Source organism: Ursus arctos, unplaced genomic scaffold (genome assembly GCF_023065955.2).
Source record: "Ursus arctos isolate Adak ecotype North America unplaced genomic scaffold, UrsArc2.0 scaffold_20, whole genome shotgun sequence".
In the NCBI taxonomy this organism is placed as follows: domain Eukaryota; kingdom Metazoa; phylum Chordata; class Mammalia; order Carnivora; family Ursidae; genus Ursus; species Ursus arctos.
The window spans coordinates 33014448-33039697 of NW_026622875.1; the positions used below are offsets into that span (position 1 = coordinate 33014448).

The 25250-nt window shown below is 43.4% G+C and overlaps 1 protein-coding gene across 1 annotated transcript in view; it reads left to right on the plus strand.

The window, feature by feature from the left end:
- PLCL2 (phospholipase C like 2) overlaps positions 1-25250 on the plus strand; it is a 184604-nt gene that overhangs the window by 128228 nt on the left and 31126 nt on the right. Inside the window, exon 4 of the mRNA XM_026496951.4 lies at positions 16577-16652. Within this exon, the coding sequence (XP_026352736.3) occupies positions 16577-16652 (76 nt within the window). The remainder of the gene's footprint in view (positions 1-16576; positions 16653-25250) is intronic.

A 25250-nucleotide genomic window follows, 5' to 3' on the forward strand; every position in this document is an offset into this window, starting at 1 on the left:
GGAGCTCCCCAAGTGTGGGCTCCACTTTGAAACCCCAGGTACTACCTGGGCCACTGGAGGACCAGGGAAATGCATTTTCACGATTTAGCTTAATTAGTTTTCCTAACAGAGGCAATTTCTGACCAGGTAGGGAGTTGGGGATGTGAAGCCTGTGGTGGGTCTTCATTCCACCTGGAGAAGTGGCTGCCTTTGCCATCTGAGCCTGCAGTTCGCCCTCGTGTCTGGCTCCATTTGGGGTTCAGAATGTTCTCCAGCCGGTTAAGTGGAAATCGTTTGCCTGAGTGATTCTTTTACCAGTGCTAGCCTCAGAGTGCTGGATACAATTCACAAGTAATTATCACATGTGTGAATTTCTTTTCAGAAGTATTTTTTTTGTCAAAGATTCATCAAAAGGATGAACTACTTAATATTTCATCGTGTCCCATTTTTGTCCATAGTCAGGTTAGAGTTTAGAAAACGTGTAAGTTACCTTGATAATACAATTATATTGTTTAGAATTTTGATGTTTTTAAATATCACCCTGACTTTCTAAATGTGAGATCCATTCACAGATTAACTTGGTTTATGACCGCCCATTTTTGTGTAGTTTAGGACAGAACATGCTTTTCCATTTAGGAATTCAGCACTGTTGCAAGTGTAATTTGGAGTTGAGTTAAAAAAGATTGAAATTCCATCAGATACTTGTATAAAATTGTTAGCGATGATACGTAGATTGGTTTGTAAATGCAATGATGAGCACCTCTGTTCTTGTGGACATAGGCCCTTTGGATGTGCAATCACAGTTTAGAAGACAACTCTCTAAGAAATGGGATAATTTGAATAGAACCAACTCCATGAAAATGAAGCTATTGAGATAACCAGCTTATATGAAAAATCATATATTTCAGAATCAGTTTTGAGAAAATGTGATTGTAGACGCTTAACTCAAACCACCTTCTGGCATCTTTCCTTGGGCAGTAGGGTATACTCATTTCTGACCTTTTTTTTTCTTTTAATCTGTTATATCCCTAGTTATGAACTGGAAACAAATTTTTAAAGGTGCTTTTAACCACAGCCTTTTGAATAATGAGGTGGTGATTTTTCTCCACAGCTAGATGTGTTCCTGTGAGTAACATTTGGCACTACACAAGCTTTGAAGCCTACATCTTGTTGATATGTTACATTTGACCTCATCCTCATGAGAGGAATAAATTTCAGCCCTGCCTGTGGATCCATTCCTTCCTGATTTGGCCTGGGTGGGAGTGCTCACTCACCCTCTCAGCCTCCCCAAACCGCTCCAGTCTGCAGGGGTGGGGCGGGGCGGGGCGGGGCCTGCCCTCGCAAGCCTCACACCGCAGACTTCTCTCTCAGTGGGGACTGCAGGAACTGTCACTCCTTACTTTAACAGCTCCTGTTTTCCATTCTGTTCACTTCTATTCCCCCAGATTGCTGTGAAATAATTGACGCCACTCACCCCACAGAAATAACCACCTTTAATACCAGAAATCGGATCTTACTGCCACATGAATTTATCAGGAATAAAAATAGCACTTAATAATGGCTTTAAAGGCTTTTCTAACTTAATTAGGGTATTTTAAATTCTGAACCATAAGAAAACGACTCTCACAGTAAACTCAGTGGGTGGACAATATGATGTGTTCAGAGTTAAGTTTAACTCTACAAGCTTAATTACCAATTAACTTAAAAATAACATGTTAGGTAGTTTAAAATATTTATTTCCCCACTACATTTCATGTTAGTCACATCTTTAGGGCTAAACGTTTTAGATTTTTATATGGAAATTTTATATAGGAGATCTTTTATCAATTTCCAAAAATCTTTAATTGCGGTATTTTCTTTGAAACGAGCGTTGATCGTTCTGGCTTTCTTAATACTCCTCACACTCCTACGCTGGAGGGTGGTCGTGTGGAGTCACTCCTTCATTTATGTCATCGTACGGGCACAGAATAACTTCAGGGTGTTTTTGAAGATTTTATTTATTTATTTGAGAGCGAGAGAGAGAGAGAGAGAGAGAGAGAGTGCATGAGCAGGGTGAGGGGCAGAGGGAGAAGCAGGCCCCCTGCTTGATGCGATGTGGGGCTCTTTCCCCAGGACTCCGGGAGCCGAAAGCAGATGCTGAACCAACTGAGCCACCTGGGCACCCCAATAATTTTAGTTTTTAAATCACTTATCTGGTGCCAAAAGCAAGCAAGCAAACAAACCCCCCCCCCAAACCCTATCTTTGTAAATAGAAATGGCCAAGTATTTAGCTAAATGCAAGTGGGATGGTACTTAACTAATTCCTGTTTGTGGTGAGTCTGTGCAAGTCTTTGACCAATGTTAGGACTCTCCATAACCAAATCTTTCTTTTGCCTACATATATCATAATATATGTTTACCCTTTGGAAATGCTAGCTGCGCTTGATTTTTCATGGTCTTTTATAAAATGTGCATGTAGCATCTCAAGCTATGTTCTCTTGAATTCATTGAGTCCCGTATCACCAAATGATGCATCTTGTACTACGTTAGGGCAGGAGTTGTACTATGTTAGGGAAACCGGCCTATGGGCCAATCTGGCACCACCTGTTGTTGTATGGTCTGCAAGCTAAGAATGGTTCTTACATGCTAAATGATTGAAAAAGAAAAATAATATTGTATGACTTGCAAAAACCATGTGAAATTCACATCTCAGCGTCCATAAACAAAGTTGTGTGAGAGCACAGCTACATCCATCCCATGCTCTGTTTTCCTAGCAACAGCAGCACTGAGTTGTCGAGACAGAAACTAAGCCTAAGCCTAAAAGCCTAAAATACCTACTGTCTGCTCCTTTGCAGAAAGAATTGGCCAACCCCTGACAAAGAGGATCGGGAGAAAAAGTCCCTAGGGTATTTTAATGCCCTGGTTCCCATATTCACTTTCACCAGTTTAAATTATAATTTCATTTTTTTTTCCAAAAAATAATTTAGTGCATTTTGAATTTTGATCCTTAAGAACAGCATTCTACTTGTTAACTTCGTAGGAGGAGCGTGCTGCCAGAGCTCGAGGGCTCCTGTCCTGGAAAAGCCGTGAGCCCCTAAAGCAGTAATACTGACTTAACATTGTGATGGTCAAGAACCTGCAGGCACTAGAGACGACACGGGAAGAGGAAAGCCACCGAACGCCTTTGCTCTGGTTGCTTACAGTGCTGTCAGGGCAAGTTGGCTGCTTCGGTGGAAATGGTGACAATCACCCAGAGTTTTGTTACAGTCCAATAAAATGTGTAACTAGCTTGACTTCACAGTGAACATATAGTCCTGCTTGTGCTGCTTAGTAAGGAGGCATTAAAAATGAGCCAAAGAATGGAGTTTAAGTGGTGCTCCTTGTATCAGTCAGATCAAGCTTTTCTTGTTGGGGGGGTGGTTCAGGAGGTGCAGAGAAGTGGGAATTGGGTGGAGTTCCCAGGCAGGCTTCTCTGAAAACCCCTGGTTTCCTCTCCTAGCGGGGAGCAGGGCTTTCTCTCAAATGATAAAATCCAGGCTGTGCTAACCACATTCTATTTAAAGCTGTCTCATCAGGGAAGGGATTAATTATAAAGGGTGCTGGAGGCGGAGACCAAACCTGTGAAACCCTCTCCCACCAGGGGAAATGGGAAGGCTGCTCTGAGGGCCCTCTGCAGCTTCCTACACCCTGCTTCTTCATGCTGTTCATTTCCTTCTCACACCCGTTGCAGCTTGTAATTATACATTTGTTGGTTTGGTTTCTTTTTTTAAGGTACCTCTCTCCTCCGCCGCTGCATCGGAGCCCCAGGATGGCAGGGACAGCGTGTGCCCTGCTCACCATGATGTCTCTGCCACAGAGCAGGTGCACAAAGTAGATGTAAAAATGAGTGACTAAAAGTGACCTTGATCTCCAGGACACAGATCAGGTGTTCTTCCTACCCTGTCTCTCTGCCCCCAAGTGGCTACATTTTCCTGAACACGGCTGATTTATATCATCACTGGTAATCTTCCCTGGGAGGGTTAGGTTTCGGGACTGGCCAGGGGACGGAGGGGGCTGCCAGTCTTCCAGGTTAAGTACTAGATGGCAGCACCCGTGTCCTAAGGCAGTAAGTGGAGCCTTTGTAGTAGGTCCCAGAAGAAGGGGACGCCTGACATACCTGGCGGAGGGGTGGGCCGGAGGCCAGAGGCTCGGGACTAGAACAGGTGGATAGGGGAATGCAGGCATGAGGGTCCCCTCCCCAGATCATTTACCTCTTGTTCATACCTTCAAATCTCCCCTACCTTTTGCCAGGGGACTTTGCTGTGTCTGAAATTCCCTACTTAAAGGTTCATATGTCCTAAGAGGAAAATACAGTGGGGTTGAGGAATAGAAGGGAGAGTCCTAGTTGTTCACCCAGCCAGCCAGAGCAGCTGAATTCAGTGAAGCCACCCCGGGATGGGAATGTTGCTCATGTGTAGTGTAGTGTTCTAGGATTTCCCAAAGCGTGTTCATAGGATTGTCATGTGAGCTAACAGGTGGGCATGGGCTCCTGGTGGCCAAGCAGAGAAATACTTGAATGTCAAGACAACCGTCTTCTCTCAGTTGTCCCACTTGCTTCGTTGCTGACACTCAGTGTCGCTGCTAAGTGAGCTGTATCACACTGCTATGCTCCTGGGGGAAGAAACCTCCCTGACTCTCCCGGACACACGCACACGCACACGCACACCATGCACCAGCTCTGACCCCACCGTGGGAAAGTCTTTGTCCTTATCTCACCTGCCATCATGAGCTGAGTCAGGGTAACAGGCGTCCAGCAGAAAACCACGCCCCGTGTGTTTTGCCAGTAAGTACAGTTGTAGATTCATGCAGACCATCTGGGCAGGTGGGCATGCAGTGTGGGTACCTACATGTGAAACTGCTCGCCTATAAAGACACCATGGCTAGACATCGGGGATGAAGGAGGAAGTATACACCCCAGACCCTAGGAAGTATATGAGTGGGTTTTGGGGGCTGGGTTTGTGCTGCAAAGAATATGAGCCCTGATGCTGAGATAGGGCCTGCCTCGTGCTTACTGTGTGACTGAAGGCGAGTCTACTTCTCTGTAAAATGGGCATAGTTTCACCACCTCAAAGGGTACAAAATTACATGTAAATAGCCCAGACCATAATAAATTCTTAATAAACGGTAGTCATCATTATGGTATTATTAGTTTCCAAATGCTAGACCTGCAGCTCGTGAAGCTTTGAGACCTTTGTGTGTGTGTTTTTAGCATCAGTCCAGACTTCAGAGCTGCAGCTTCGCTGTATAGAGAGCCTGGCTACTCCCGTTCAGAAAGGCTGGTTTAAAATTACAAAGTGAAAAGCAGAAGATAAGGTTTCCCACCACCTTAATAGGTGAGTTGTCTCTCTTCTCTGAAAGGGGAAGACAGGGGAACACGTGGGTTATGTGGTCAACACCAGGAAAAAATCCTGGGTTTAGACAGTAAATATACTAGTAGCTGGTTGGTTGCGTTCTTGTCTTCCTTCTTGCTGTCATTCCTGGAAGACTGTGGACACCTCACTGTGCTTAAAAAAAATTCTGCTTTTCATTACAGAGAAACCTTCAGTTGTTTTTTTCTCTCAACTAACATCTATACTTAGTTACACAGACGTGAGAGAAACTAATGATACCTTACAGTAAGACTGTGATTGAATTACCTTCTGTTAATTAGGAGTTTCTAAATCACCTTGATCCCCTTGGAGAAAAGGCTTGATATAAGCAGACAGTAATAAAAGTGGTACTATGTTTAATTCTAATTGTATCTTTTGAAATTTAATTAATGTAGTAATAATTGTTTTAAACAAGCATGTCAGAACTCAAAATGGTCCTTGGTGACTTGAAAGAGATAACATAGCATCCAGAAGTTCCTTAATCCCTCTCCGGAAGTAGCCGAATAATTGGGTTTAACGAGCTCAAGTTCCCCTTTCTTCCTGCAGGAATGGTTCTGGCCAAGTTTTAAGCCATTCTTATCAGTTCCTTGGAGACACTCCCCTCCATCCAAGGGGCAGCCTCTGAACTCCCTATCCCGAAAACTTCCGAGACTGGAAAGTTCCAGTGGTGCATTGCCCTTCTTTCCTTCCGGCTTTCCAGGCATTTACTGGAGGCAGAGGGAGTGGCCAGCTGTAGACTGTGTCCCCACTGGACTGTGCCTGGCTGCCCCTCAGGCCCAGGTGAAAGTCCCTTTGCAAGTTCCCGAGTCCCTCTGTGCTCCTGTCCCTCCCTTCTCTCCTGACCACAGAGGATGCCTGAGCACAGGCACACTTAGGTTTTGTGTTCCCCGAGGTGATCTGAGGGTGTCATGCAAGCACATTGTTATTATTATAGTTTGGGAAAGCGGGAGATGTATTTTACAGCATTAAGAGGCTGACATGACATGACCAAAGGCCTGGAGAGGATGAGGTCTGTGTGTGTGTCTCCTTGAGGCAGTCACGGTGTCCCGTGACTCATCACGCACCGTAGAGTAGCCCGTTGAGTGTGAGAATTTTAAGTTTTCCCACTGTAATCATTTAAACACCAAGTAATTCTGCGTAGCGCACCAAGTTATTCCCTGACGAGTAGAAGGCTGGCCATAAAATGGAGAGATAAGAGCATTATTACAGTTTAAGTGCATTTGAACTTTATGATACATGTGTTCACACAGAAAAGTCCAGCACGGTGTATTATCATATGGTAGGAATTATATGCTTTTTCTGGATAGTTGTATAATTTCGGTGGAGTTCCCCTTTAGGATAGCTTAGGTTCTGTTTTGTTGCTTAATTTTCAACAATTTTTGTTTCCTCAGAATATCATATTGTACAGGACCAACAACAGCCCAAGATCAAAACCAAAATTCTTTGCAACTTTCTGAAATTCTGTGTATTTCCTGAAGCTAAAACTATTCAGAAGTTTTAAAACTTTGCCAACAGTTTATAGTAGGATAAACATTTAAAATCTGTATACTGGCTTTATAACTAATCTCTTGATCTGTTAGATCCCTGGTATTTCCAGAGCCCTTCTCTATATCCCCCAAGCTATTTTGCACAATGGAGCTTCTCCAGCTCCTGGTCTATTTAAACATGTTTGGGAACATATGGAGACCTGCAGTAGTGCTAAACCCCAATTAATCTAGAAATAGGAGTGAATTTCTTTTAAATCAAAGTTTGGTTGTGTCTTTATAGTTTATTCAGTTGTCGGCATAAAATAAAATTTTCTTATTTGGTTTAAAGTATGATTTTTGATAAGATAAATCACCCTGGGGCATTTATTGTTTTAATTCCTCGGAGCTCTGCCTCTGTGATTTTGTCTTTTTTTAAATTTTATTTTAATTTAATTTTTTTTAAAATCTTTTATTCCTCTATGTAGCGCTCCCCCCAAACCCTTTTCTCTTTGCGGTGTTTTCTCTCATCTTTGCTCCTTTCTCCTCTCCTCCAGCCCAGCAAATGTGTATAACTAAGGACTTCTAGTGGCTGACACTGGAAGTGCCACTCAGAAATACCCGCACGGGTAAACACTTGGGCCCTCTGTGTACTGGGTACCAAGCAACTGGCAGAAAGCAAGAACCCAGGGCAATAAATTGGTTGTTTTGACTACATGATGCTCTTTATTTTCATGAATTTTATACTGAATCCAAGTGTTTCTTTTTATTTAAGTAGAGGAGAAATCTGTATTAGTCTGTGTATAATAAGCATAATGTCTTTGTCTTGTATTTACATGGTGATTCACTTGAGAATCCACAGTTTAATTAAAACTTGAGGTTTAATCTGTGAAACGCAGCCCTTTCTAAGTGCTGTGAATGTGATTATATATTAACTGAAAGTGAGAAGTGGTAGATGTGGTAGAGGAGGCTTTGTGTCATGTGAAAATTCAACTAGATACTTACGCACGAGATACAATGTAAAATATTACAGGCTTTGATCTGAAGTTTAGTGCATAAGGGATTCATATTATACCAATGCTCAGATCAAAGTTATATAACAGGAGAGCCATGTTCATTGCTTACGTACATACCACTCTAGCTCTGAAGGGAACTTTATGAAAAATCAGAGCATATTGAAAAGCTGGAGAATTCTTGGCTTCCTGAATGTGGACCCTGGGTCACTCATAACTCATAATTCGTTCCAGATTTATCTAGCACTACTCTCTGGCAAAAAAAAAAAAAAAAAAAAAAAAAAAAAAAAAAAAAAAAAAAAGATTGTTAAAATAGTTGAGTACAGTGTTGAGGCAGGCTTATACAATGCCAAAACCATGCTTCAGTTGAATGTCATAGAAACTGAGAGTTTAACTGTACTTCACAATAAAAGTGCATGGGAGATTTTGAAAAAACAAAATTCAGAAAGGTTTTCAAGTACTCTCCCTTTTATAGTCAGTTCAGCTATAACACTTTTGAAAATGCAAATTTATTTGAATGTGACGGATACATTAAGGAACAGTTCTAACCTAACTCACATTTTGTGTTTGGGTGTGCACAGTTTTGACCACAAGAAGCACTAGCGAACACAGAAAACGTCACCTGGTTGAACTGCACACACACACGCACCTCAAACAACACCCAGCCCCCCCAGTTTATGAGCGTGTCTGGAGCTGTGCCCATCCACAACTCCTATTACCGCTTTCATCAGATCGCACATCACCTCCTCCACTTCGGGTAACTCGCAAGCTGCGACCCTCAGAACACCCACTTCCCAAGCCGACCTCAGGTCTTTTTCAAGGTCAGTCGCCACATGCGTTGCAGTAGTTTTGCATTCCCTAACTATTTAACATAGGCAGAGCTGTGCTATCACTTTTATTCAGTTCCTGTCTTTTTTTAATGTGTCACTGCAAAATTTTTGAATGCTGTGCCCCTCACCCCATTTTCCCTACAAACCTTGTGATTTTTATTGCATGGTGCAAATGCAAAGATTTTTTTGCGTAGTACAGTGTTTTTTGGGAACCTGTACATCCCATTATAGCAGAACTATGGGTACAATCACCAAATGCCCGAACCCAGAGCTCCCAGTGCTCAGACCCACCCTCCTTCCAGAAACGCTCCTCGCACATCTGGAAACATTTACTTTCCTTGTTCTGTGCCTGCCCCTCTGAGCGCTCCTGCTGTGGCTCTTACACTCGGTCTCTCCGCTTCATTTCAGTGATTTTGGAGCATCACTGTGATGTTTTCATCTCCTTTATCTTTCAAATTCCTCCCTCGGAGATGTATACCTGTTTTCATCTCAGCCGCTACCTTGGTGCAGAAAAGCCCCAATTTTCCAGCACCAGAAACAAGCCTGGCTCTGATTGCTTCAGACTGCCCCGTTGTAGCCACGGCTCTGCTCCACCAAGGAGGAACTCCACACCCTAGATGAGTGAACACATTCAAGACACTTTGTAACCTGTGAAATCCTTTATGGGGGAGGGGGAGTTAAGTTTTTCTTATCTGTCGCTTCCCCTCTAAGAGGAAAGAGTCTTTGGCTCTCCCTCTGTGCCACAGCAAACCAGCCTCTGAGCCCTGCTCTGTTCCCTACACAGTCTCCCACTATCATCCTTTCTTTCCCAGTCCCGCTGCCACCTCCTGCGTCCCTAGTCCCTCCCGTCCCTCCCAGTGCTGTGGCTCCCTGCCTGCTTCCTGTCCCCACCTTCACGCTCCCCGCCCTGCCTTTCTGCCTGCACCTTGGTCTCTGCTCAGAGTTGTAATTCCGGTACCCCATCCAAGCTGACCCTTCACTCCTTTTCTTTTTTTTTTTTTTTTTTAAGATTTTATTTATTTATTTGACAGCGAGAGACAGTGAGAGAGGGAACACAAGCAGGGGGGAGTTGGAGAGGGAGAAGCAGGCTCCTTGCCGAGCGGGGAGCCGGATGCGGGGCTCGATCCCAGGATGCTGGGATCATGAGCTGAGCCGAAGGCAGACCTTAAGGACTGAGCCACCCAGGCGCCCCCTCACTCCTTTTCTAACCACGTTTCCCTGCTTTCTGTAACCTGATGGAAATGCCGGGAGAGGGTAATGAGATTTTACGTTGATTCATCTCCTGCCCCCTCGCCACCGTGCCTGCAGTGGGGCCCAGATGCCGTAGCGGCTGCCTGTGCGCCTCTCTGTATTCCGGTTAGCAATTCAGTGGTGGTTTGCATCTGGCAGAGCCTTAGGTTCTTCCTACAATTTTTCTCTCATATAGGGTTTTTTCTGTACTTTCCTCTGAGTTGTGTAGTGGAAAATGTGGAAGTGGAAGTGAGCTTTCCAGAGGCAACCAGGACAAATTACTCTGGAAACCGTTTGCTATGTGGAAAGTGTTTCTATAGTGACCTTGCTGGAAGGGATGATGATCGCAGCTGTTAATGCCGTGGCACACTCGGCCGCTGGATGGTGACCAGTTCTCGGCAAAATGTGGCTGCAGCCTTCCCCCCGTGTGAGCCGCAGAGCGGGCTGGGTTTAACTGTAGCAGGCAGCTGGGCAAAGACCCCCACAGTGATAGAACTTTGACGCCCCCATTCAAGTATGTGACTTTCAGATTACTTTCAAGTATTAAAAGTGATCTTGTATTTTCCATTGTTTCCACCCTGGGACGTTTTGCTGTACTTGGACACCTTACTCAAAGAAAATTGTTACCTCTGAGTTTCAGTTTTGAAGTCCTGGATCCCAGTGTTCTTGTATTTGATTCTAAAATTCTTCAAAATTCCAAAAACTTCTTTTTAAAATATTAAAAAGAAAGGTAGTGTTATTAACTCGGGGAGATACTACTTTTTCAAGAGCACAGAAAGAAACACCAAAGCTTACAGATTCCTGAGAGAATTTCCTTCTTCTCTGTCCCATTCTCAGCATTAGCGAACTGACTCAGTTTGTAGGGCTGCGTAGGACAGGGTGATAGTTCTCCGGTGACACTGAGCTTTAGAGACATCCATACAGATAATTCTGATTGAGGGGAGGACACTGCTTTCGATTGAATTGGGTGGTCTTCTGAAGACCTTGATCCTTGATTCATGTTTGCTGTTTTGCTACTCATTCCTGGAGTCCTGAGCGGCAAGTCCTGCTTTGGTCCAGGGTGGTACCTGAAGCCACACCTGCCACCGGGCATTCACTGGCCACCGAGGCCGTCCGTGGATCTCCACGACAGGAACCCAGGGGGCGTTCAGAGGTGGAGGCAAGTGTATCGTTTCTCTTAAGTCCGTTGGCAGGTTTGAGAATGAGGCTCAATTACTTGAGTCTGTTATATGTCACACGGTCACAGAATGTGTGTAAAGAAACAAACCTTCTTTGTTACCTATATATTCCCTTTGTAACTTCATGAGAGATAGCCACGGCCAAAGCAGCAGCAGCAGCCCTGTGTGAAGGTGGGGACGGGCAAAGCCAAGTCTTAAGAGGGAGGCATTTTCTGTCTGCAGCTGAGGTCAAAGCAAGATAAAGGGAAAGATCTAGGACTCAGAAGATGTTTTGATTAAACTTCTTTCACCCAAGGACTTGAAATTATTGGCAAATTGTTTTGGTAATTATCAAAATCTGTGTTCTGGGATGAAAGGAGATTCGGCGTATTGTCCAAAACCAGACGTAAGATCCTTACATAAAACTGTAAACTTGCTTATCCTGAAAACAGAATTTTCCTACTTGATGTGCAGATTTCAAAACAAAAAATTAAGCAGTCTGTAGAAATCTAGTGATATAAAATATATCACTATAGTAACAGTTCTCATAACCATATCTGTAAACAGAGAAGTTTGCCTTATACTAATATAGGGAGTTACTTTCAAAACGGAACATTCTTATGAAAGGCATTTCTGGTTCTGTCCAACTTAATAAAATACGAATTTTTACTGGCCTTTAGTTGAAACTTCCTGCTTTTCATCTGCTTGATTCCTGTATTAAAACCCTATATTAGGGTTGATCAAATTTATGAAATGGGTTCCTGGGCTATGTTAAATCCATAGATTGTCCTAATGCTTTAGTTCCAGAAATTTAGGGAGTTGCTGGTACCTGGACACTAATAGAAGATTTATTAGCAACAACTACACAAAAGCATCTTGTGCTTCATAAATAATAGGAGCTGTCCGTGTGGTAAGTTACTAGGGTTAGCAGCAGGATGATCTGATTGTTGAGCCAAGACCCATACCTCTGTGTTTAAAGGGATCAATGGAAATGTATTTGCATTAATGCAAAGAATGCTTCTAAAGCCAACCACTCTGCTGGGCCTTGCATTACACTGACATAGGCACGTAATATATACAGAGAAAATAATTTAAAGCAGTCTCTCCCTTTGACTCATCTCTTGATGTCACTCTCCACGTATTTGCTTTTGTCTACTCTGAAATGCTTTTTCTAGTAGTTTCACATTAAACGTAAATGATTTCTGTCTTATAATGATGAATTGTTAAGTGGAGCCAAGCAAAATGTTTACTGTTGTCATTTTAAAAGAAATGTTTTCCCTAAGCGCTTTACAGAAATGTTATTTTAAAAGACAATTCTTGGGGTTCCTGGGTGGCTCAGTGGGTTAAGCGTCTGCCTTCGGCTCAGGTCATGATCCCAGGGTCCTGGGATCGAGCCCCCCATTGGGCTCCCTGCTCAGCAGGGAGCCTGCTTCTCCCTCTGCCTCTGCCTGCCTCTCTGCCTACTTGTGCCCTCTGTCTCTCTGTCAAATAAATAAATAACATCTTAAAAACTTTTTAAAAAAATCTTTAAAAAAAAGACAATCTTAGGTGGAAGTCAGCAGTGGAAATATCCCACCTACTGTGTGTAGCACCTGTCAGTCGTGACTAAATTCCTTTCTGCTTTTGTATGTCTTTCCGGCGGGGATGCCCTTTGCTCAGCTTTCCTTGTGCAGTTGGTACTCCTGCGGCAAGATGCGTCACGGTGCTGTGGGAAAGCAGGGGCTTTGAGGTCAGACACAATGCATTGTCTCTCAGTTGCAGTCCGTTTGCCCATCTTACCAGAGGACCTTGGGGAAGCAGCTTCACTCTCAGGTCCTCAGTGTTCACACCTGTAAAGCCAATGCCATAAATACCCACCTCACATGGGTTTTGTGAGCCTTAAATGAAATAGAAAGCACCAAGTACACACCTGATGCCGAGGAGGCGTTCGATGACTTTCATTTTGATTCATTCAACCAACACTTGTACTATTTATAATCACAGCTTGTTACAAAGCAGCAGACCCAGGCGGAGATGGGCCCCCACTAGATGGAATGGCCTCCTCGTGCTGGCCCTGCTGTATCCTCCCTGCGTGCCATGTGCCTTGCGTCGTTCACAGCTGTGAGCTGGACGAAGCAAGACATCAGCCAGCTGGGTGGGCAGGCAGGAAGGTCCACTGCCTGGCCCCACCCCCTCGGCCCCCTGGACCCTGGTAGTGCACTTAGAGGAGCTCACAGCCCAGAGAGCTTGCTGGGAAATACCTAGCGGGGCTTCTTCACTCAAGGACAATTTACGCAAATAGTGCAGGAGTTGAGGATTAATGAACTCACTCCGTGGACGAGAACTATAAACTGTTTACTATACATTAATGTCAGTACCCACCCTAACTGTAAATATGTACCCTAAAACTATAAAAAGATATAAACTGGCAGTTCCTCCTCCCCAAGGAAGTGGTGGAAACATTTAGTAACAGGTGCGGCAAGATGAATCATCTCTGCTAAGGTTTGGATATGTTTTCTTCCTGCCTTCTCTAAGTTCTACTGATTGTTTACTGTTGTGCCTAACCTTCTCTGAGGCTGGTTCCCTCCAGAACGTCCCCCTAATAGGGTCTGCAAATACCTGCCGCGTTTGCTTCCAAACCTAGAGGAGCGGCTTTTCGCTGTGTTTGCATTCTCCACCCTGCCGGAGTAGCCAGCTTCCTACTTTACATACTGCTTGTAAATAAGGGGTGGGGTGTGTATTCAAATCCAGTCCACAGACAGAGCATCAGCAAGACCCGGGACACCGCCAGTCACACCCCCACTAACTACGTGGCTTAGGGGTAATTAACTTTGTCACACCCAGTAGCGCATGGGCTGCAATGGCAGTGCCACATCTTGTTGTTGATTATTTGCTCACAGTCCTGGGTCAGCAGCTAGTCTTTATTCACACACTCAGAGGGCCTCAGTGACTGTCCCAAGAGTAAAGGATTGATCCTTCAGGTATTATAGAGCATTGGAGGCAGCTTCTCTCCAGACCCTTGAAACGGATGTGCTATCCTTGAACCTTGCATGTATTTTACGCGAAAGGTGCTTAACTATTTAGCCTCTGGTGATACTTTAAACTGGAAGGTGCTTCTAAGAATAACGTGATTTGTTGTTTCTCTGAGCTTCATCACGCCAGGCTGTTCAAGTAAAACTAAAATTGGTAATGGATGTTTGAAACACTGCCAGTGAACATATGAAGGGAAGGCGTACTCATTCAGCTAATCTTGGGCTACCAGAAAATGTTCTGCCAGGGAGTCCATTGTCATATCTGTCTGCAAGTGTCTTCGTTGTGCATCCTTTCATTTAATCCTCACAGCATTATGCAGGTAGTGCCTTTTATTAAACTCATTGTATAGGTAGGAAATTATGGCTCCATGATGTCTAATACCCTGGCCTAGATGGCAGAGGTAATGAACAGCAGAACGAGGATTGGAGCCCATATAAATCTGAGCTTTTTCCGCCCCCACAGCACCCCCAGTAAGAGTGTGTTTTGACCACCTTTCCCCCACAGGTCATCTGTATGCATGAGCCTGTTCTTAATGCTGCTGTCTTGTTCTCCTACATTCCTTCTGTTATTGCTCCTGTCCTGCTCATCTGCTTCAGGACCAGCTTCATTCCATTGCTGGTATTTTTTTTCCCCTCCTTTTTCCTATTTGAGTGATGGAGGCACAGTTGGCCAGTTCTTTGATACTGAGTTGTGACAACCACCATCCTTGCTTAAAGAAGTCCTTGCTTCTTCATATCTCTCATTTTGGCTTGACTTCAAAGCTGAAAAAGGTTACTGATGACGGTATGAACCTTTTCAGTATGCAAATGATGTCATGGGACGAATGACTTTATATCAGTGTATTTGAGCTCTTAACTATTCATTTTTATCATTGCCTGTTCAATATGTCAAGCTGTAAAATAGAATATTTCAATTTACAGGCATGACTCAGATGTTGAAGAATGAATGTGAAAATACTGAATTCCAAAGTGCAAGCTCTTCCACTGGGATACGGGCTTCTTGAAGATTGAGTTATATCCTGTATGTCCCTGTGTCCCAGTTCCTGCTCTGGGCCATGGGTAATGAATGAAGGCATAAATGAACACCGGTGTTGGCCTTAAACCTTTTGGTGTTCACTATAATTTTCTTAGAACAGTGGACAAGTTGATAAATGCTGTGTGACTCATTTTAAGAGTCTGGTGTATTTCTTAAGAGGCATGTTGATTATGCTTTGGTTTAAATAAGTTTAACTAGTCAAAATAGGGTGTTCCTTCTTTGAATTATACAAATAATCCAACCTACATGTATTTGGTTTCTATAAAATAATAGCTGTGGCAGTTAGTGATAAATACTATAAAGAAAAACAAGACAGAATTTAAAGAAATAGAGAATGATGGATTGGTGTTTGTTATTTAAAATAAAATGGTCATTTAAAATAGATGAGTAATATTATAATATAAGATATTTGGACATTTAAATACAAAAAGTTGAAATCTATAATTAAGGCAAGCATCATAATTGTACCCATTTGAACTATGAGAGCTGAATCTGGCTATCCCATTTTCATAGTGATTTTAGAGCCAAAAGATTACTTCAGACAGATCTTTTCTTTACATTTTGGTAAATAAAATAATTGATCAGCTATGCCCTGATCCTTTTTTTTTTTGTTTTTTTGTAATTCAAGCTTGGCTGCTAAAACAAACACATGTAGTTTGGAATAAGACCTCAAAATTGGACTTTTTATTTTTATTTATTTTTCAAAATTAGATCTTTTAAAATCATTGATAGGAACATTAAAAATACTAGTTTGAGTGATATCATTAGTGATGTGTTACATAAACACCATTTTAAGGGTGCCTGGGTGGCTCAATCAGTTAAGTGTCTGGCTCTTGATTTTGGCTCAGGTCATGATCTCAGGGTTGTGAGATTGAGCCTTGCCTTGGGCTCTGCGCTCAGTGGGGAGTCTGCTTGAGAATCTCTCTCTCTCCCTCTGCTCCTCCACCCCGCACTCTCTCTCTCTAAAAAGAAATAAATAAATCTTAAAAAACAATAAATGCTGTTTTTTGATCCTCATGGTAAGTTTTAAACTAATTTTCAGATGAAAGCGTTTTAGCTGAAATGAGTAAGGTGTGTAGGTGGCAGAGCTTTCTGTAAGATGAAGTTGAAGATTTTGTTAAAATGAATGACCGAAAATGTAATTTAAAACACAGATCAGATGTGTGCACATATTTATTTGTAGCTTTTCACACTGAAACAGACTCCATTCGGTATTGACTCAAGGTTCAAGTTCAGTGTTGTACAAGCCTAACTATGAAACACGATACTCCCCAGTCTGTTGGAACCATTACATGGAAGGCAGGATTTTTCATTTTGTACGTACACATTTGGGCTGAGTTGTGGGAAGTCAGATAAGAGAGGGTTTTGCCCCAGCGCCTCGGCCTGTGTATAGAGGAGAGCCCCCTGCACGTGTGTAGACCAGCGTTCGGTCGTCAGGTGTAACCCCGTGTCTGGGTGTTCCCTTTGCAGATGATCCAGTCCCTCAAGGCTGTCATCGAAAACGCAGATGCGGTGTATGAAAAGATTGTACATTGTCAGAGGGCAGGTGAGTAAACGTTTGTTTCTTCTCTTTAAAATAAAATTAGTAGCATCATATATGTAGCCCCTTAAACTGTTTTATCTTTTAGACACTATATCCAGGAAATCAGATATAAGAATTATTTTTCCATGGCTAAAGAAAATACCGATTCACTGCTTCTCGAGCCCAGATAACAAACTCACCTGGGGGAAGCTTTTCAAATATACTGACATCGCTCTGGGGTGTGGTTGAAAGATTCATAGCTGTTAAAATCTCCCAGGCGTTTCTAGCGAACAGCCAAGATGGAGAGCCACTGCGCTGACCTCCCCTCCTCAGCGTACCCTGTGCTGCTGACCCCCCTCCAGTGCCCCCATGACCTTCCAGCAGACGGTGGGAAGGGTGAGTGAGGCTTGAGCAGAGAGAGAATAAATTCTCAGAAAGGAAAGTGGGCACCGGTTACAACCTCTCAACCTCTTGACACTTTTTAATGCACTGGCATGTTCAAATGCTGATGGATTCATCAATTTAATATCAAGATGTTATACCAGATCATAAAATGCTGACATCTAATTAATTTTAGCTGAGATAAAACCAAAAATCAAGTGTTCTGCATTGTACTTAAGAATAGACAAAATGGAATTCTTTCAATTTTCACATTTTGTTAGAGTGTCATTTTGGAAGATGTTAATACGGAGAATATTTGTAATACATAAATAACAGTATCTGTCCTCAAGCTTAAGATTTCTGGTTGCTATTCTTTTTTTTTTTTTTTTTTTTACCTTTTTTAAAAAGTTTATTTCTTTATTTTTTGTAGTCTCTACACCAAACGTGAGGCTCCAACTCACAACCCTAAGATCAAAAGTCTCATGTTCTAACTGAGTGAGCCTGGTGGCTATTCTTTAAAATCAAGAAAATAAGTACCACTTAGCCTGAAAAGAAATCATCTCTTATCTCAGAAATGAACTCGTTAAAAATAGATCAAAGATACATGAGACCATTTTCTTTTTTGGTGTTTATTGAAGGAATATTCACATTAGTGACTAATCAACAGACAAAAATCCTCATCTTGTTTTACTCATCTTGTTAGCAAAATATTATTAGCTAAGCACTCTTTCTACTTCCAGTCCTTTCTGGGCTAATACTCTCTACAACCGCAACTAAAATGAGACTTCAGACACCATTTTTTTTTTTTTTTTTAAGATTTTCATTTATTTATTTGACAGAGAGAGAGACAGCCAGAGAGAGAGAGGGAACACAAGCAGGGGGAGCGGGAGAGGAAGAAGCAGGCTCCCAGCAGAGGAGCCTGATGTGGGGCTCGATCCCATAACGCCAGGATCACGCCCTGAGCCAAAGGCAGACGCTAAACGACTGAGCCACCCAGGCACCCCCAGACACCATTTTTATGCTGTCACTGTTGTACGCAGAAATCATCCAGTAGCTGACTAGGGTCTGTTGTATCAAATCTAAACTTCTAACTTCCCAACTGGCCAGCCCGTTTTGCCAATACTATATAAAATTTGTTAGTTAAATCATCTATTCATCTAATAAATAGGTTTTAAACTTCTGCCATACCAAAGGTACTTGTAGGAGCTATCACATACCAAAATATTAAAAAATAAGCAAGATTGGTATTTGCCTTCTAGAACCTTCCAATCAAGCAGGAGGTAGGCAAGTAATCACACATACTCAAATGTATTGAATACTTATGCTGTGTTACTCAGGAGTCTGAATTTGGTTTGTGGGGCAGTGGGGAGCCATCGATTTTTGAGCAGAATCGGAAAGAACTTGAGCTTTAAGGTGATGACCACAATAGCTGTGTGCAGAGAATTTTCATGGGCGGAACCCAACTGGGAGGCTGTTGGGAACAGTGAGAAGGAAAGGAAGTGATGGTGTGCATCCAGCCTGGCCTTTGGGCTGCCCTTCCCCCTTCCCGGTGTGTTTCTCCTTAGTCAGATTTTCACAAGCCTCTCCTCTGGTAAGACTTCTCTCCTCCTCCTCTCTGCGCATCTGTACGTTTCTTCCTTTTGTCTCAACAGTCTTCCAGGAGACCTTTTATGATTGTCGGAGTTACGTTACCTAGCCATTGTTTTCAGCCCTGCAGAATGTGTTTGGTCCCGCTCACAGAGGTTCAGTTACTGTCTGTTTTATTAATGTATTCCGCGTCCTCTAAACAGGCTAGTAACCTGCTATGCTGGGGGGGTTGCTAGAATTACTCTGTACTTTATCCACGGCACCTGTTCTAACATTCTGCACAGAGTAGTCACGCGAATGCTAACTGACTCAATGTGATTTGGCTTGTATTAAGGATTCAGTTCTACTCAATGCATGTATTGTCATGAGAATTGTGGACTGTTAGAATCTGAAGGTGCATTTATCGGACAAAAAGAACTATTTATTAACAATATGAGTTATGGTCAGTTCTTTGCAACTTCATTGGTTTATGAAATTTGACCATTTCTAGCATAATGCAGCTTTCTGTTGTTCTGTTTAATTTCAGTGAGGGATAGATTTGCTTGTATTTGAAAAGCTGAAGGATCTTGCCTGTTAAGAATTTTGCTTGGAGGGCAAAAAAGAATAACCACTGTGTAATGGTTCACATTGCTCTGGGTTTGAAGATCTTGAGAAGCACATAGCGATTATCTTTTGGTTTCACAGTTACTGCTGACCGCCCACACAGCCCTTCTGTTATTCCAAGTGCTTATTTTAGAGTCCTTGATCTTTTGTTTCTCGTGTTTACAGTTATCGGAAGGACATATAGTCATTAGTCATATGAAGAATTGCTAATTTGTATTGGGCTCAAAAACATTTGCATGAGATTTTACTTCTGATAAATAATTGCTATTCTGCATACAGAACTTGAATCTGGCCGTGACAAAATGAAGATACAGGTACCAAAGTGCCCTAAGTGAGGATTCTTTTAGAAGCATTTCAAACTTCTAAACACAAGTTTATATTCTTATAGATAAACCTTCATCCAAACAGCTACATGAAATATGGAGTCACGCCACTGCCTCCAGTCCTGTGTTCGAAAGCATGCCTGGTTTGGACAGGTTCAGCCTCCTGGCTATGTTGTTCTTTTTTTTTTTTTTTTTTTTTCTTTTCTTTTTTTGAGATAGAAATGGGTTTTTGCTGATGGTGTTCTTGGGGAGAGGGGTTAAGGCAGGAGAGGAATGCTGAGAAGTGAAGACCCCCAGCCAAGGTGGGCTGGGATCCTGCAGGCCCCGGCAGGCAGGCACATGGCCCGAAGGGACTCTGGGGAGGACAGGGGAACCAACCAGGAGATGGGCAGTTCGGGCAGCCTGCGGAGTCTACTCTTTTAAGAGGAGAGTATTGCAGCACAGAGGGCTGAAGGGGACGAAGGGACATCTTCATAAGCAAGCCATATCCCTAAAAATAGGAAAGATCCACTGAAGAGGTGAAGAGGAAGACATCTCAAAAGATGAGACAGGGAGTAAGGAGGGAAGAAGTGAGGAGGGCAGAAATCCAGGACAGTTGTGAAACACTTGACCTTTGAAAAGGGGATGAGCCCCTCTTCTTCCCAGACACTCCGGAAAGCTGTGACATCGAGAGAAGTTCTGAGGAGGAGAGGACTGTTTTCCACTGGGCACGTGGGTGCGCACATAGTGGCGTTGGAGGGCACCAGCTTTGGGGGTGAGGGTGTGGAAGGGGGGGCCTCCGGACTGGGGCAGAGTCCAGCGGCCTAGCGCCAGCAGGGGTACCGGTGACACGGAGGAGGGCGCAGGAGTGATGCGGGGCAAGGGGGTCTGGGCCGACGGGTGAGTGAGAGAGAGGGGTCAGTGAGAAACGGCGTGGCTGTACAAGCACCATTGTGCGTAGATCCAGGAGCACAGGTGAACACACACACTCTCTCTCTCTCCTAAATGTAACGCATGCGTATTCTTCCAAGAAACAGCAAAGGAGGAGATGGCCGAGGAGCACGTGCGGGGAGCTGAGCGGGGATCCGTGGAGGGGGAAGCTTCCTCAGAGTTCTTCTTTAAAAAGTTTAAAAAAGGTGATGAAAGGGTAGCCAGACTCTTTCTGGGGAAAAGTCTTTTCCACTGTGTCCTCTCTCTCTCTCTCTCTTTCGCTGGCCCCCAAAATGGCAGCCTGTCTTTGAATTTTAATTTCCTCTTTGGTCACTGCATCGATCTGCTTCGTAAAGGATGGGAAGATGATGTAGAAGGAATCCCAAACTGCTTTTCTTCAGTGCGTTGGGTGTTTTTATCTGGTGAATTTAAATGGAAACTAATTTGCTCCCTGGAAAGGAAAAAGAAATCAAAGACATACTTCTTGTTAAAATGGTGAATTAACACATGCATTTCATTTCCCCTCCCTTCAGAACCTCATTAAAATGACAGTAAGGGCTTGTTGGTTTTTGCTTTTTTTTAAGGCATAAGCCCCTAAGGACAAAATGGGAGGAACAAAATTTTCGAAACTGAAAACTACTAGCTGAACAAGCGCTGATTGACTTAGCGGTGCCGGCGAGCTGAGTCTGAGGCCACCATGGGCACGGTGGGCACAGTGGGCACGGGCGTGCAGTCTCGTGCTGCAGGCCACCCCCCGCCTGCGCAGAACCGGGCTGCACCAGGGGCCTCTGCGAGTTGGGTGAAGGTAGGGATGAAATGGAACTTTACATCAAAAACTAGGGATGTACTGTATGGTGACTAACATAATATAATATAAAAAAAAATAATAAAAAATATTATTTAAAAAAAAAAAAGAGAGAAAGAACTGTCTGAAGGGTGGATTAAGGAGGAGTTAGGCTGCGGTTGGCTGGGAGGCTGCATGTGTCCTGACAGCAGAGATGTGAAAATAACAAAATTTTCCTCTTTCATTTGGGGAGTTAAATAGGTAATGCTCGGGGGAAAAAAAAATCTAAACATTATACACATGTTACTTAGAAATATGGACATAAACACTAAAACAGGAAACAAACAAAAAACCTCAGCTAAAGGGGTTGAATATAACTGCTTCTGGAAAAGGGGAGTGGGTAACAACAATTTGGCTCTTTATTTATTTATTTTTAAAGATTTTATTTATTTATTTGACAGAGAGAGAGAGAGACATCCAGAGAGAGAGGGAACACAAGCAGGGGGAGTGGGAGAGGAAGAAGCAGGCTCCCAGTGGAGGAGCCTGATGTGGGGCTTGATCCCATAACGCCGGGATCACGCCCTGAGCTGAAGGCAGACAATTAACGACTGAGCCACTGGGGCGCCCCACAATTTGGCTCTTTAAACTATGTGCATAATTTTGGTAAAAATCAAATTACTGATAAATTTAAATTTAATTTAAATGATTAAATTAAAAAAATAAAGAAAAAGGAAAGAAGGAATCAAGGACCAGAAGCTGTTACAAGGATCCCTGACTGAGGATATTCCAAGAGAAGGCATGGGCCACACTCCCAAGGCACGGGGACGGCATTGGGTGATGAGGTGGGGTTTCTGCCGAGGACCCCAGCCGGCACCTCTGGCATCATGGGCAGGCCCAGCGCACAGGTGACGTCTGGGTGCCTGGATGGGCGAGAGCCTCGTTCCTCTTCTGGCAGGAGAATTGGTTCTACCCTCTTTCTGAATGACAGGGGAAGTTCAAGCTCTAGATGAAAGAACCCCCAGCCCACCCCAGGGTTATTTAAATGGAAGCTCCTTCTCTAAAAGCTCTAAGGGATTCTCATGCATGGCAGGATCGCATCATTACCCAGTAAAGTGGGCTATAAGCTAACCTTCCAAATAATGAAAGCTTTTGTTACCCTTCGTTTTAATCCTTTTAATGGAACACTTCCCGTAATAGATTCTGTACGTCCCCGCTTCCTTAAACTTGGTTTGCTGAACATAATTTGAACTTTGATGACTGAGGGTCACTTTGAGAGGCATCCGTTATTATCTTGCGGTGTAACGGCGAGTCCCCCGGGAGCTTGTACATCCCAGAGGACCCCTAACCTGCTCTGCCCGCTCAGATCCTGTTCCAGGGTTAATGGTTTATTTGTTACTTCCATTCAATTTTCACTTCCTACTGCTAATTTGTACTGTATCCGACGGCCTATTAGTACAGCGACTCTTTTTTCCTTTCTAATTTGCTGCTTCTAGTCTGCCGAGCAGTTGGCATCTCCCCCGTGGCCAGGCTTGATAGATTTGTCTCAGGTGAAGCAGGTGAGAGCCCGACGCACTCCCACACGGAGAGCCCAAGCAGAGCAGCGGGCCAGGTCTGCATGTCCTGCATTTGATTGCTCCTTTTTTTATTTTGCAAAGTCCTTGGATCTCAGTGTGTTCCTAGGAGCTGGGGTTACCAGATAAGCAACCTGTCACCGTCCACCACTTGCTTTGCTCACATCAGTGTTTCTTACCCAACACAGTAAACATAAAAGCAGCCATAAGATTTATCCTGAAAGCACCTCGCAAGTGTTCGGTTTGGAAAAGTTTGCAAAAGGAGACCTGGGAGCCTGTAACTTCTGTTTTCATTTATGTCAGGATGTTTCTCAGCTGTGTCTGACAGAAGTAAGAGGTTCTTCCCTGGGGATCCAAAGACCTGTGTTCTTGTGTCTTGCTGGGTGACATTAGGTTAGTCGCTACCCCTCTCTGTCTCATTTTTCTCCTTCTGAGTGGCATTGGAGTATATGATTCCCTCCTGGCCCCATGGGTTCTGAAATGCAGTGACCTAAGATCAGTTGCCTAATTAGCAATTTTAGAATGGCTTGATTACAATTACTTAAAAAGATTACAAGATTAAACAAGCAATCCCATCCAGTGGCATGGGGATACTAAAATTACAGCCCATCAGCATGAGTTTCAAGGGGGAAAGTTAACGCCTAACATCAAAGGTGAAGAGTGACCTCTCTGAAGGTGAGACACAGACCTGAAGTGAGACCTGGTGTTGAATTGCCAGATCCTCCCCCCCGGCACTTCAGTTAACTCACAGTCAGTGGAGGCCTGGGAAGCCAAGAAGTTGCAAGTCTGCCCCACCTGCCCTTTTGTTCTCCCAAAGGGAACTTGCTGATCAGGGAGAGTAGAGAGAATGATCACAAAGGGGACATATAGGCCAATTCAGGGCAAAAAAATGTCAAAATAAGGGTTCTCTAGAACCCTCTGCCTCACCACACCCCTCCATCTCCTGTACCCATCATCCCGTCCCATTTTAAGATTCCCACATCAACCACCACACCAACAGTAGTTCTCCTAAGTGTGGTCGGAATCTCCTGGATGCTTATTTAAGATGCCGTTCCTTTACCTCACCCCCGATATCAAATCAGGAATTTGTCTTTGAATGAGGACATTCAGGTTTTGAGAACCTCTCAAAAAACCCCTTTGGGGTTCGTGCTCCACTCTGCCCCTCAGAGGAGCAAGAACTGTTCAGACGCAGATGTGCACTTGCTCGTGGGGTTGATTGGCAGCCAAGCTGTCTTTCTCGGGGGCATATTTCTTCTTCCTAACATACCTTTCATTGGTGAAACCTCTCCACAAATGAAAGGGAGGGAATGTGGGGGGATGCTTGACCTCGCTGGGATACCTGTCCTGTGAAAAAATCCCAGAGCTATGCTTTCTTGTCACTTCTTCCTCCCTCCTTCTTCATAAACCCACAGAGTCGAAAAGCATCACTAGGATGCAATAGGAACTGTCAGGGTCACCTCAGCAGGTGCTCTGCTGGAGAGGGGTCAGGCTGCTCTCAACTCTGGCACTCCCATAAAAATTTTTTGATACTATTCTATTACACTTATTAAAGCTGAGAAGAACCACAATTCAAATAAAGTCCACAGATAAATTAAATCATCTTTCTCAAATACCAGAAGGATAGATAGATAGATAGATAGATAGATAGATAGATAGATAGATACCGAATAGATATCCTTGGGTCTAAAATAAATAGTCGAGGTGATCTCTAAGGCTTTTCCAGCTCTCAAACTTGACGGTCTACAAGTCCCATAATATAATATAAATACGGGATTGTAGTGGTTAAAAGTGAACAAATGCATTCTAAGAATGTGTAAACAATAATAGAGATAAGTCTTCTTATAGAAATAAGGAGTTTAACGCAACTTTAATTAACTTGTATTTTTTCATTACTGGTCAGTCAGTGCCATGTCAAAAACATGTCATTATTCATGTTAACATATAACAGGAAAAACACAGTTATGCATTTGCGGAATGTGTTCAGTGACAAGATATACTAATTACTTATTAAAGATGCAAAAACAATAATGGAAGGTCTCTGCTATCATTGAAAGTTATAAACCACGACCAAGCACATGGTGTAAATAATAGGTACAGTTGAAGTTTGAAGAAAGGAATAAGCCCAGAAGGTTCTGTTGGTAGGGAAGGAGGTGGGCTTGAATCTAGGGACTTGAGGGAATGCAGGATCCATGGAGGCAGAGCAGAAGGAACAGGGCTTATGAGGTGGGCACAGTGTAGAAGGCCTCACTGTCGAGATGTACTTTCTGTGCACATGAAATATATCGTCCTGGCTAAAGGGAGATATTTGCTTCTGGAAGCAGCAGAAATTCGGATTGGAAAATAGAGCTTGCTTTGAATGATGGAAACCTTTTAATTCAAGGATCAAGTATTTGGGGTTGCATTTCTTGACCAGCATTTCTCAAAGCTTGTTTCAAGGACCACTAGTCATAGGAGGAGCTCATCA